Raw genomic sequence first — 15,040 nt, forward strand, 5'->3', positions numbered from 1 at the left:
ACGATAAAAATTGTGTCCTGAAAAATCCTTCTTTCTCATTCTTTAAACCCAAGAAGCTGTTACTTTTTCTGAGGAAATTGGCGAAGGGTGACTTGATGTTAATCAGTTAACGCTGGCATCACTGTGTCTGTAAATGAGGCGCCTGTGAAATTTTCTGGAGGAAGAACTCATCATTTAAACTTGGGTGCACTACCTTTTATAAAGAGAGTTTCCTCTGAAAGCTTCTAGGATTATGTGAGGAACTTTATATTTAGGGAGAACTGATTTAGTAGATACCTTCTTCTATATAAAAAGAAAACTTAATTCTAAGCCAGCATTTATTTTTCATTGAATTGGATAAAATTATATAAAGAAGGAAAACAATATTACTTCCCAAGGACAAATATTTTTGTATTTTCCCACAACTCTAACAGTTGGCAAGCATGAATCTAAAAATTTTAGGTGTTATTTTTATAATTTGACATATCGCTTTGTATATATTTAGTGGCTATTTTTTACAACGAGTATCTACTTGTTGCCTAATCTATTTGGCAGTTTTTTCCTGCAAAACCCAACATAAGAGATGTGCCTGTCTTTTCAGAACCCTCCATTGCAATGAGTGTAAAACTGAGAATGAGAGCCCTTTTGAGTACAAGGGTAAACAATATTTGTACTCAAATACAAATATTGCCTCTGGATACAAAGACCTAAGGTCACAAACTGAAAGGTGGACTGTAAGTTTACAAGTGAAGTGCTATAGAGATGAAAATGGAAGGCCATTCCCATTGTACAGTTTAAGGTGCTCTGCAATGTGGTGAATAGAGAGCAGTATAATTCTGCAGTTTTATTATTCACCGAGTCTGATCTTATGAGATTAATCTGTTTTGTTACATCACAAGTCATTTGCAAGGAACATGCCTGATAAGCTCCTTGCTGAAAGGACACAACCTGATATACATCAGTGTTATAAATCTAACTATGTGGATATCCATAATTTCCCCCAGGCATGTTCAGAGTTGCTTGGAATCTGAACTAGCAGCTAGTACAATATTTGCACTGACAACTCCATCAGAGCTTGAATACATTGGCCAAGATTCATGCAGCTGAACTTAGACACATGGCTGAAGCTCATAATTTACATGCGTGGCTGTGTAGTCTTTCCCCCTAGAGATGGAGAGAAGCACTCTGCTCTAGGTAAGGTAAAAGACCCTTTTCTCCTTAGTGACTGAACAGGAATTTCAGTCTGGTACCTAAAGCTGGGTAGGGTAAATATGATTCACTGAGTCTGGTCTGTAGTCACTGTGTTCTGCTTGGTGTATTTTTATGCTTGTACCACATCAGAACTTAAACCCACCACTCATATTTGGTGGTATTTTACACTTTTTGCTCTAAGTGTCTGTAAAAGGTGTAAAAGCCTCCAAACCAAAGGCTTTGAAACCAGTGAATCAGACCTTAACTAAGTCTAAAAATTTTGTGAGCCCCTTGAAATACCTCTAGTTCTACTGAAATACATCAGCTTAAAAAGCCTGTAACAGTGTAATTCAAATAATATATTCTGTGATGTAAGCCAGCTTCAAAGGTTTCAGGCATTAAATGAAATACCAGTCTGTGTTTTTCCTTGCTTTACAGCTTCCACTTTCATGCAGAAAATGTATCAAGACCTATGTTTCATTTGTACTTTTGCTCATTCTGTTTGAATATGTAGCTGTACTATAGATCAGTAAATGCTGCATTTCATGAGTGAAATTTAGAAACAAAATTTATAGTGGAATTAATTGTGTGTCCACAAGAAAAATCTTTTTTAATCTGTTTAGAAGTGAGCAAGGAAATTCTTTACAGGTGCTCTGCTAAATCAGTTTGCACATTTGGGACAAATCAGATCAATTACAAAGGATTTTTTCCACAGCACTGAGACTGCTTTGTTTTAGTGTGCACTTCCTAGAATAAAGGTGTAGTAAAATAGCATACACATGACTTTCTATGGAGAATATAAACATAATATCAGATATTCCCAGCAATTATTATCCACTTTTACTAGTGAGAGATATTAACAGATTCTAGTCTCCTATATTCCTAAACAAGAAAAATAAAATTGTATTATTTTAAAATTAAGAATAAGGGAGAGAAGGAGAATCCAATGAGATTTTTTTTTTTTTTCCCATTTTTTAATCCCAACTAGCTAGCATTGATCTGTGTATTTCAATGAGAAAAATTCATGGGTGAAGGAATTACAGGTTCTAAAGAAATGGACTCTTACAGTGCAATTTTCTTCACCTAACGTTAGCTTTCAGAGGTAGTTATATGTCCACTGCAAGGCTGCATCTTTGGCTGTTCCTGATAGTGAGAAATAGAATGGAATGACAGGATGGCACCCAGGAACTGTCTGACTTTATGGCTTGATGGACAACTTGTTAGATAACTAGCTTACCTTTTGTACACGTAACATTTGAGGCATCTGGGAGGAATTTTATCTGCAGCATTTCTGTTTCATTGTTGTGTCATTAACCATTATCTCAGGTGAGGACCTGATGCTCAGTCTGGAGGTCCAGTACCAGCAGTTAGGAATATGAGCATACAGTAGGCTCACCAAGTAGAAAGAATGAGCAATCCTGACTGAAATAATTGACTTCCATGAGAAGGAACTGAGATGTTTCCTTTGCGTTAGCTACTTCATCTCAATGCAAACTACGTGTTCAATTATCAGCAGGCTTATTTTCCAGAAGTGTCCCATGTTTCCAGAAGTTACACGCATCATAGCTCAGCACAATATAAAACATTGTAAACTCCAATTATTAAGTTGCCAAATGGTATTCATTCCATCCACTTGAAACTAGGCAGAACATTAAAATAAGATTCAAAAGATAAACATCTGGAGAGTGAATGGTGGCTTAAGACTCCAGGTTGCTTTTCAGGCAGCCAAAACAAAATCCAGATTTTAGAATAGAATTTAGAATTCCAGTATTTCACAAGTAACTTCCACCTTCCATAAACAGCATATATAGTAATCAAATCTGAGTACTTTATAAATATGTATGGTAGCAAAATCTCATATTTCAGCTTTTTAACTCAAGCAAGATTCCAAGACATTAACATGTTTAATGCAATAATAAAAAAACATATGAGAGGGGTTTTGCTAAAGTAGCATTCTAGTGATCTGCTAAAATACAAAAGCAATCAGGAGAAAAATCACTGGTTAAGCAGCTACATTAACATTTCATTATTTTTAATTGAGTGAAATAGCACTACACTATGTGCAGTATTTTATGCAATTTCAATAAAGGCAAATCAACTGTAACTAATTTGGATGCTTATTAAAGCATACTTCAACCTTCAAGCGTGAATTACTGTGGATAATTAAGTGTATTACTGCACCATATAGCTTGGTAAATTCAGTCTCTTCGGTGTGCTGGAGATCAATGAAATATTAATATAATAATTGTTTAGCATACTGATAGACAGGTAAATGTATGTTTTAACACTATGTATTTCTACCAGGGTTCCAGAAATATTTCTGTTAGCTTACTTTACAATTTTAGTCAACTGAGTGCATCGCAAAAAAATTATTTATTATTTTTAGTGTTGATATATATTTAACAATTATGAAATATATTGAACAGGACATGTTGAAAAACAATAAAACAAAAACAAATACTAAAATTTCTAATACTCATAATAGAGGGAAAATTATTTGGGTCAAACCCAAGGCTCACTGACTATATTAATAAATAGAAATTACCAAGAATCATTTGCTGACCCTCAAATTAATTATGACCTGATTCTTGCCACCCTCTTACGTTCACTCATTTTTCTACACTTTTTTACTACCCTTCCCACTTCCAGATAGGCTGGCTGTGGGATGAAAACCTGTTATGCAATGATGCCAAGATATGCTCAGGCAGGTGACATTAAGAGAAAAGCAAATTATGAGAAAAAAATACACTGTGGCTAGTGCTGGCAACTTAGCATAGTTCAGTACCTGGGCTTGTGCACAGGCCCTCCCAAAGATGGACCCAAGAAATTGTTACAGCTTCAACCAGAAGGATCATTGGAACTGGATTTAGGTCTCATCTCCTTGGCCCGGGCTCCTTTGTTCTTGCTAAATAATTTCTTCTCTGTGACTAGTGTCCATTTTTCATTTCATTCACTTTCATTTAATTTCATTTTATTCTACCCTGTACTCTAGGTTTTTTTCATATTTTCCTAAGTTTTGATTTCCTCACTGTTACTCTAGACAAATATCTTTTTAAAGATGCAAAGGCACTTGAGAGTATATCTGACTTTATGGGGAGTAAGGACTCTAACAGGAACTCACCTGTATTTAAAGGTATTTAAATTTAAAGTATTTAAAAATGTCAAAAGGTAAACAACTTATGTTATAAACAGGAGTAAAATAACAATAATTCATTACCAATTTAAATTTTCATTATTTTCCTTTGAGTAAAATTAATATTGGCATACATGAAGACAAATATTTTATGTGCTTTTAAAGATTGCTACATGAACATCTTATTGTAATGGCATATTGCTCTGTGGCTGATGGTTATTTCATATTATTTTATTATTATATTTTTCTGGTCAGGTCTTATATTCAGAATGTAACTATAACTATAAATATAATTTATATATATATATATCCTATATATATGTATATATGATTCAGAATATATTCAGAGCTTCTGCTGCTGCTGTTTCTTTTGGGGGATTTTTTGTTTTGTTTTTCTTTTCATAGGGAACATCCTAGATGGGGCGCATCCAACATAGCCTTGGCTAGGTGGCTTCCAGCAGCGTATGAAGATGGCCTCAGCCAACCGCGAGGATGGGATCCCAGTGTCCAATACAATGGATTCCAGCTACCCTCGGTTAGGAAGTGTACCTCAAGATCACTTGAAACACTTACATGGGTTATTATCATACCTGCCACCACAGAGCTCCATTTGCATCAGTAAATGAAGTATCTGTAGGAAATCCTTCAAAAGTATCTGTGGAGCTCAGTTAAGAAGCCAATGGCTTTGCTAAAGCATAAGTTCAGCCACATGGTGACAGGTTTCTTGCCCCTGGCTGGGGTAAATCCATGGAGGAGTGCAGGGGACACTGACTGTTCTGAGGGGCAGCCCCATCCTCCAAAGAGTCCTGTAGGGGAGAGCAGGCAGGTCAGGAGCCAGCCAAATGCCTGGCCTGGCAGGAACCAGGCAGCCAGCAGACAGAGGGTCATGATTGCCCAGGTAAAGAAAAGGTGCACAGGGGACCTAATTTTTACCTTCCGATGATGAAATTGTAGAGAAGAGGGACCATTGCCTCTTGCCATGGCAGCATGCATCTACAAGGGCACATGCTGCCATGGCAAGAGGCAATGGTAACAAATTGCTCCAGAGAAAATTTTGTCTTGAAACAAGAAATTAAATTTATTGTGAGCAAAATTATATGTTGGAATAGATTTTTGTTGGAATGTGGATTCCAGTCTAGAGAACTTCTGGCATATCCTTATGGGAAATACCCAGAATCTGTCTTGATGGGGCTCTAAATAACTTAATCCCTGCTTTCAATCTAAAGTTGCACATTGTAGTCTCCAAAGTTCCCTTCCAGCCTAGAGGTTCCAGAAATTCTATGATTCTTTGTTTTAATAATGGCACCTTTATTCAGGGAAGGAGGAGGGGGAAAAGAGGGTTGGTTGTTAACTAAACAGACATAAAGCACATAGACGTGCTAGCATGTGTGTATGCATGCCATTTCTCATGGGCTAGCAAGACATAAATGCACAAGCGTTGCTGTCAAATCATAATTTCATTTTTTCACTGGTCCAACTTACTCAGCTTAGAAATTATTGCAATATTTATGGATTTTAGCCCCTCATATACTTAAGAAATAGCAGACCTGCCGTAGAGGGGAGTTTGAAAAAAAGGATATTTGCACACTGCACTAGGTTAAAAATTCCCCAGTGCAGTGTACAATGATTTGGGCTGGATTTACAATTTGTGAATTGTCATCATTGCATTGAAACCTGACTTTTAATGGACTCAAAGTCTTGTTATTTTAACCATTGTATGTTTAATAAGGATAAGGAAGAGAATTTAGTGTTAATGTCACCTGCAACTCATGTTATTAATTAAATAACTTTGTCTCTAAGCTGCACAATTTAGCGCTCAGAGATGAAAATCTGACATTTACACAGGCAAATTTCCAGTAGATAGTACAAACCACCTTTTTCTAGATTCACTAGTGTATGTTTGTAATGTGAAACATTCTCAAAAAAGATTATATAACTGTACCGAATCGAATCATCAATGTCCCACCATAGCAAGGTTCTCTGCTTTGTTTTGGAGTAAGATAGGGTAAAACTAATGTCATAAATGTTTTTTTCTCATTTACATAATTGTTCTTTTTTTTGTATTTTTAGCTATCTAACTATATCCTTTTAAAAGTAACATGAAAATAGTGTGAAAGCAATAGATATGTGTGAGGATTACTATGAAGCAAAACTGATAGGAAAATTTTACTGACTTCAAGAAAAAGTTTGTGCTTTGTGGCCAACAAAGATGTTAAAATACTGATCTAAAGATTTGAATTCCTGATGAGCTGTAGATAGCTTTCTCTCAACTATTTCAGTATAAATCCTGATGTTCCTAACAAGTCCCATGTTGCCTGTTGTCCTCACCAATCCTATTTAACTGAACCTGCCTTGCACATTCATTAAATAGCCCTTATATTTATTACAAGCTCTGTGAGTCTATTTTATGTGCTGCCCTTTCAGTTGCATAACTTCCAAGGCAATTGTTATTTGCCAGGGAATATTTTACAGCATGAGGGAGGAATCTGTGAATTATGATACCCTTTACATCTCCACAGGCTGAGTGCTGATTTTGCCCTGATGGTTTTGCTTGGTTATTAATGTAGGCTGGACATATGTAACATAGGTATCTCCATGTGCTCCTCCTCAGAGCATCTGTATCTCTGTGCATCTTGCACAGAACTGCATCAGAAATATTTTTTGGCTTCTCCCTCTCTGGGAAAAGGAGGCTGAACTTTCAGCTACCTTGTGTTTGCAACCTACCTCATGTCCTGGGCTGCATATGCTCCTTCATTTATGTATGGAGCAGCTCAGACCTTCTGAGTATCAACAGTGATTTGAGATTTCCCATCAAATCCTTTAATTTAAGGAGGAGAAAACAGGAAAAATAGAAAGAAAACTTCTACACAGTCTAAAATAAATGTGTGGTGTCAAAAAATTTCTGGAATGGAACAGATCAAAGATACACTGCTCACTGGCAAACATATAGAAAAACTCAGCTGAAACGTCTTTGAAACTGCTTGTGGCACCTTGGTCTCAGCTCCTGAACAGAAATAAAAGCCTGATAGAGGTTGGATTTTATATTGCTGTTAGATTGTTTTGGTTTGGTTTGGTTTTAGGCAAACCATTAGAAACACTCTACAGTATAAAGAGGGGGAAGATAGCTTTTATCACTGTTCCCCCTACTTTTTCAGTGTTTTATCATTTTGTGAGAAATAAAAACTGTTTGATACTCAAGGTAAATTAGTTCTCTTATCAGGTTCGTGAAGTGACAAGAAAAATTATTCATGCTCCTAATGAAGCTATTACTGAAGACAACCTGTATTCTGATATCATTATGGTATGGGGACAGTACATAGACCATGACATTGCATTCACACCCCAGAGCACAAGTAGAACCACCTTCCTAAGTGGGATGGAGTGTCAGATGACTTGTGAAAAACAAAACCCATGTTTTCCAATAAAGGTAAGATTCTAACCTTAATTCTTCAAGAGAAATTCCAGGCTCTAAACAGGTGAGTAAAGTCAAGAAATATTAGAGCAGATAGTGATACAAAAATAGAAACCAGTACAACTATTAAATGAAAGAGGTAGGCATTTACTTTCTTTTTTTAGAGATAATAAACTATAGTTAATGTACTTAATCAAAACTTTTTTGTTGTTGTTGTTGTTTTTGTTTTGTTTTGTTTTGTTTTGTTTTTATCTAAGGTTTATGATGCAGAGAAACCTTACCAGTCCCTCCTAATGTTATTGTTCTCATGCTTCAAAGTTTTGAGTTCTGTTGTGGAAAATAGCAAAATAGTCATTTACATTTTCAGCCAGATAAAGGGAAAGGATCTTGACATTACTCATTGAAAGAAAAGATACTTCTTCCATTTAATGCAAACTTTCAAAGAGAGCTATCTTTTCAATGCATGTATAAAAATGATCTCCACGGAGCTGCCAGAACTTATATACATAACATCTTTACTTTGAGCAGATGGGAAACATGAGTTCAAAGCTTGTTAGAGGGCTAGAAGAAACATAAATAGGTATAAATATAGGTTACCATACTTTTGATCACTTAATTTAAAAGCATGCTCCTTTTTTCACTCCAAAAAATTTGAGTAGCAAAGTAAAACTATGGTTCTGTTTCTCAAAGCACAGCCTGTCCAACTCAGGCTACAGGAAAGCCCTACATCCATCACAGCCCTTGGTGATGTACAAGTCAGAGCAACCTAAATTGCTTTACTTAGCGTTGGAGCTTGACCAGCTTCTCTATGTACTGCCGAGTAGGGCTTCTATCAAAAGAGAAAACCTTTTTTGCCTCAGCTTACTGTAGTTGATAAACTTTCCTTTTGCTTTAAGTGCCTCATTCCTCTTTCATTATACATAGAGGAAGATATTTGGTTAACTGTAAAGAGAACCAAATCTGGTTGTGTTAAAAGGTGGTTCATCTTTCCTATGGCAAAAGAATTTAAAAGGGAAGGTTAAGTGAAATTAATGATTGACTACAACTTCACTACAAGCAGGTAAATCTAGTCCCTTTCACCCTGGAGATAGGGACTTTTCAAAGTTTGCAAACATGTCTTGAGAACATTCAGAAAGAACCACATTCTTTCAGACAGTGAGCAACTGAGAGCACTGAGTAACCTGAATCAGCCACAACAGCCCTAATTACTAAGAGTATGCCATAGTTCTGACTAGAATCTCTAGTTTGCTGTGTTTCAAATTTCCATCTGGGGAAAGAAATTGGGTTTTTTTCTGTTTATGTTTTTAAGTAATAGTCTTAAAAATAGTCCCATTCCCAAAGTCTTACCAAGAGAGGCTAGGGCAACATCCACTCCCTGACTAGCAGTGCTTTGTATGATGTGAAGATGGATCCATCTGAAACATATACCACCATATATTGACTGCCAGTTTTAAAAATTCTGTTTGCTGTAGCTATAAAACTGCAAAAGTCTTCAAAAGTCATTTGTGTTTATGATATATTCTTTGAAATAGCACAATTAGTATTGATTTTTAAGTGTAAAACCCCACATGGGAGGAGACTCATACTGTTTCCCATAACTTGAATGACATGTGGATCACAGGGACCACAGTGGTCTAATCTTTAAAGAAGACTCCAAGACTAACGTTATTCATGTGGTAGAGGTATTCAGTGCAGAGGGATAAAAGGTGTGCGGATTGCCATGGCATAGACTTGCAACGTGCATCCTTCAGTGCTCTAAACAAGGCACAGACTTTGGATTTCTGTCTTGGAGCTGCAACGAGATTCAGAGAGGGTGTTTCAAGGATGCTCATGAATGTACTGAATCTATCGAGTATTTACCTTGTAGCAGCTGGATGCTGCTTCTACTCAGCAGTGTAGCCCAGAAGGAGAATGGCTCAAGGCTACCTTCGATATAGCCATGATTGGCCATAGCAGGGGACATACAAAAAAATTCAGTCACAACCCTGTAAGTATTAGATAAGTTTCCCAACTTGTAGCCCCTTTACATGGTTACAGTCCCATGAATTTTTCAGCTCCATTTTGTTATTCACCTGTTATTCACAGCTTTGATGGACAGATACAAAGATGGTTGTTCTTTTGTTTTTATTATATATGGTCAGTGTTTTGTGACTGATTTTTTTCTCAAAGACAGAAAACAGATTCTGTATTTAAAAAGAGGAAAAAATTTTAAAAAGAAAGGGCTGTTGCAGTAAATAGTGTGATGCAACATATGACAAACTAATTTTTGAACACTGAAACAAGATGCTATTACCCTCTAGAACTAATCTTCTTTCAGAATTATTAACTAAATAAATTTCCACATATTAAATATTTGGAAAACTGCCCCAGTTAGTTTTATACATACATTTTGTATATGAAGAAACTGTGGCTGGTTTCCAAAGGCAGTGAAATCAATAGCATATTATACAACAATGTAGACATAGAGGCTGCAGTTTGCACTCTTGCTGTTCCTAAAAAAGTGACACCCAAGGAAAAATCCACCCACAGAAAAGGACAACCGTGCCTGCAGCTGCACGTCCTCTCTGGAGGTTTCAGCAGGGAGAAGAGGCTTCTGACTGCACAGGTTAGGGAATCTGCCTAGAAAATATTCATTCAGTGCAATTCAAGGAAGGATCGAAAGCTGCAATAGTGCATTTTTATTAATAACAAATGTAGGTAAATGATTCATAGGTTACCAATAACAACTCTGATTTTCTGTTCTGAACATTCTTACAATAAATACCACAGAATTTCTCTCAGAAATTCTCACATAGAGCCTGCAGTTTCTGGTAGAGCCTGAACATTCTTTTTTCTGTATATTTATGTTGTCCCCTAATAGGGAAAAAAAAAAACAAAAAAACCAACTCACAACCTTTGTTTACGCTTCTTTTATAACAGCCTGATGTGCAGAACAGGATTGTGGAGATAACTTGTCATTCCTCAGATTATTATTTCAGGTTAGGGCTGAGACATAAAGAAGCATCAGAAAGGCTTTCATAAGAGAGCTACTGACTTTATTCAGTATTAATTACATTGCCGCCAATAAGTTAGACATGACACATACAGTTAGCATGATGCAATCCAGAAAAGCAATCAGTTACCTGAGATACAAAAAGGTGGAAAAGAAACAGTCACAGAAAAGTAAGGTGATTTGAAAAAGGTGGCACATAACATGACAGCTTAGCCTCAGCTACAAATAGATCAGTCATCTGCACTCAACAACCAGCAAAGTGAGTCCCTGCCTTTTTCTTCTGTTTCAGAAACAGCAGCTCCCTGTCAGATGGGATCATGGATCCTTCTCCAAGTTGCATATCCACAAATAGGCATTAATATTTTCCTTTTTTTTCAAACTTTCACAGACCATAAACAAGACTTTCTTTTAAATCTACTAAAAAAATCCCCTTACAACGTCATTTCCCACAGAATAAATTCACAATAAGAATTATTTTTCTTTAATTGAAATAACAGTTTAGACATTGTGGTACACAATTAAATAATTATTGCTTTTCATTTTTCTACACATAGAAGAATTTCACCATAACCAGGTTTGACTATACATATATAGTAACTATTTAAATCAACAGGCAGCTATACAGGAAAACTATTGTGGCCAATCAGGGTTTTGTTACCTTTTTTTTTTTTTTTTTTTTTTTTTTTTTTTTTTTTTCTTTCTTTTTTTTTTTTTTCCCTCTAGAACTATGCTACACAAACAAAAAAGAATCATATGGATTTTAGTTTTGAAAAAAAAATGTTATTCAATACCTATTTCAGCAGAAAAGGGTCTCTCTTTTTCACTGATTTAAAAATAAATCAGTTTATTTTTAATATCTTTGAATAATAATGTAAAAAACCTCTAATTTACACATTCAGCTACTGACTGCAAACTACTTACCCTTTGAATAGGGAAAGGACAGCATTATGCAGCTCTGCCAGTCCCTTAATGTTCATTACTGTTGCTTTTTCTCCACTGGGGACTAGAATGGATTGAATTGAAATGGCAGAGGCAGTTAACTAAAGATTATTCAGTATGAACTTCATTCAGTGTTGATATGTTTTGCTGTGAGCCTTGCAGTTTAACAGCATAAAGGCATCTCCTACCTGATAATTCAAATATCTGAATTCTTTCTGAGTATCTCCTAATAACTAGAAACAGGAGATACTCAAACACATACAGGGCTGTGGCTGTCAAGTTCAGATATTTGTGTTATATGTTGCCTGCTTGTATTATCAGCTGAAGAGAGAAAGAAGCCACACTAATAGCAAAAGACTTAATAACAAATGCTGAATAGAAAACACAAGAAAGAGAAATTATTGATTTCAGAAATCAGTGAAAGAAAATTACTTATTTTCCTCAAACATAACCTACTTTGATTTTCTAAAATCCAGACAATGGAGAAATATTGGTAGAATTTATTTACCAAATAATATTGAAAACAAAATTAAACTGTTTCTTAATGTAAATGATTGGAATCAATCCCTACTGACATGAACTCTCAGTAGTAAGAAAATTTTACTCGGTATAATAAATGAGGTAACATTATTATATAAATTTAGTTAATTTCACTCCAAAATTGTTACTGTTAACCCCAATTAAATGACTATTCTATCTTTGCAGACTGATCTCTGCAAAGATTGTTAGAAAAATGAAGAAGAAATTACATCACATATGCAGCATTCACTGTCTTCTGCCAGAGTTCTGAAAAATGAAAAGCAAGCAGATAGAATACAAATAAGGGTTGCTCAGGTGTCTGTACAAAACATTTATTTTGTCTTAGTCAGATTTTTGAACCTCACTATTTGACCTCAGTGTCTCAACTGTGTGAGGATCAAACCAATAAAGGACTGGGCAATCTTTCATTTAGCCAAGTTTATGTGCAGCCTTTGCTTTTTATAAAGATGGTCAGAATTCAGTACTTGTAAGACAACTGTTGCAGCAAAATAAAGTGGCAGGCGGAAAGCAGAATTAATATTTATTTCTGTCCTTTTTAGCTACACAACTGGATTAGAAATCAGAATTTAACCAAAGCTTTTACAGGGTGCTGCTGACACTGAAACTCCTCATCATGTTTTTATGCATACAGGTCAACCTGCTGTTTCACTTGCTCTTCAGTAGACCAGAATTTGGCCAGATGTTCACGTCTTCGCTCTGATATATTTTATGATGAATTTTGATTGTAAAGCCTAACTGATTTAGATGCAGATGTATAACATCAATAGCTTATGATACAGTAAAAATTTTGGGGTTTCTATGTCTCTGCTTGAAAAAGATTCATCTTTTTCCTTAAATCTAAGGGAAAACAATCTATATAGATTTAGACTGTGTGACTCCAGTAGATGAGGTCTGAACAATGGAAAACTGAGACAGTGAATGTAAATATTTATACAAGATTCAATTCAGCATCCACAGCTGTTCTCCTTGCCTCAGAAAATACCCTTATTTTGTATGCAGGTAACCACCAATGATACATTATCTGCAGGGATGGATTGCCTGCCCTTCTACCGCTCATCTCCTGCATGCGGCACTGGTGATCATGCTATTCTCTTTGGAAATATATCAGAGCTAAATACAAGACAACAGATCAATGGCTTAACTTCTTTCCTTGATGCCTCTACAGTCTATGGCAGTACCCCTGCTGTTGAAAACAAACTGAGGAATTTTACAAGCAAAGAAGGCCTTCTTAGAGTAAACTTAAAGTATTATGATAATCATCGGGAATACCTGCCTTTTACAGACCAGATCCCATCCCCTTGTGCACAAGAGTCAAATGCAAGTGGAGGTGAGAGGCTGGAGTGTTTCCTGGCTGGGGACAGCCGGTCCAGTGAGGTCACGTCCCTGACTGCCATGCACACACTGTGGCTGAGAGAGCACAACCGCCTGGCCCGAGCCCTCAAACGCATCAACGGCCACTGGAGCGCCGAGACCGTCTACCAGGAGACACGCAAAATTGTTGGTGCTCTGCATCAGGTTGGCTGCTTATTTGCTTATCTACACATTGCAGTGAATTTCTCAGAACAGAACTCACAAAGCTTAAAATATGCTTCTGTGAGGGGCTTTTGAGATCATGTTACCTTTTTGTTCCCACCTATTTCCATGCTTCAAATATGGCATGTTTAAAGTTCATTTTGCTTTCCACTTTCCTAATTGCAATGTCCCAGTGTTTAGTTTGTCTAGGCACCTCAGTGCTCTGATTTTCATGGCAGTTTCTACTCTGATACATATTTATGCAGGCTTCTCCAATGTCTGTTTTGTCTATAAGAGAGGCTTTTTCAGATTTTATGTGTGTGTGTGTAGGAAATTATTTAAAAGTAATGTCTCTGTATTTATATAATGTTCAAAATATTTACTTTCTCACAGGTATTGCATAAATAATAAATGCCCTGTGTAAAAAAGCCTTTGAAGCTCTCAATGAAGTAGTAATGCACAAATTTCAGGGGCTATTGTTGACAGGAGACAGCAGGAGAAATAAGTGTGGGAAAATACAGAAGAGTCCATAAGAATGTTTGTATTAGACATGTTTTCTGACTCTTACAATTTAGAGGTTTTTTGCACTAACAAAGGAGACTTTTTTGAAGATAAATTGGGGGAAGGATACAAGAAAACTTTGCTTTTCTGATAAAAAAATTTTCCTTTCTTCTGCCACAATTTTTAGACAGTGGAATAGAATATGAAGCACGTTTCTTTTAGGAAACCACCTGCATAAGAAAGACTTTCAGTCTTTTGTTACTTGCACTCAAAACCATAAAATTTCAGAGAAGTAACATACTTCACTTAATTGTATTTAGTCAGTTCTTTTGAAATGTTTGGGGGTTTGTTTGCTTTAACCAGATGAGCTCCTCTGCCATAAATATGCTATTTTCATTAAAAGAATGGCATTGACAAGTCAGAATAGTTGTTAATACTTGTTAGAAGAAAAGTGCAAGTCCAAAAGCAGGCCTCTGTGCATTCACACCCCTCTGGTTTACATTCACAAACACTATGGCCTGATAGAAACCGCTTTGTGCAAGGCAATGCACTGCATGGATCAGCACTGCTCATTATCTCTGCTGGTATCACAGACTAATGAGATTTGCCTATGGCTCATTAGAAATGTGTTTGAGTTATATCTAGTTATATCTCTAGGTTTAGAGACATTCATTCAGGAAAGATAATTGGAGTTTCTCTATTAGTGTGGTATGTTAACTGGCGCGCTAATGAAAGCTCTGGTTGAATTTACCCTGAGATTTCCAATATCAAGTTTCTTTCCAGTTGCTACACATTGCTAAAATTCTCTTTTTTTTTTTTTTTAAGGAATACTTTCAAGCAT

At 36.1% G+C, this 15,040-nt stretch overlaps 1 protein-coding gene across 1 annotated transcript in view; it reads left to right on the forward strand.

The window, feature by feature from the left end:
• Nucleotides 1–15,040, forward strand: part of TPO (thyroid peroxidase) — a 37,262-nt gene that overhangs the window by 7,727 nt on the left and 14,495 nt on the right. The window contains exons 5-7 of the mRNA XM_040058174.1: nt 4,709–4,838; nt 7,524–7,730; nt 13,186–13,701. Of these exons, the coding sequence (XP_039914108.1) occupies nt 4,709–4,838; nt 7,524–7,730; nt 13,186–13,701 (853 nt within the window). The remainder of the gene's footprint in view (nt 1–4,708; nt 4,839–7,523; nt 7,731–13,185; nt 13,702–15,040) is intronic.

The sequence above is a fragment of the Hirundo rustica genome, chromosome 3 (genome assembly GCF_015227805.2).
Source record: "Hirundo rustica isolate bHirRus1 chromosome 3, bHirRus1.pri.v3, whole genome shotgun sequence".
Classification (NCBI taxonomy): Eukaryota; Metazoa; Chordata; class Aves; order Passeriformes; family Hirundinidae; genus Hirundo; species Hirundo rustica.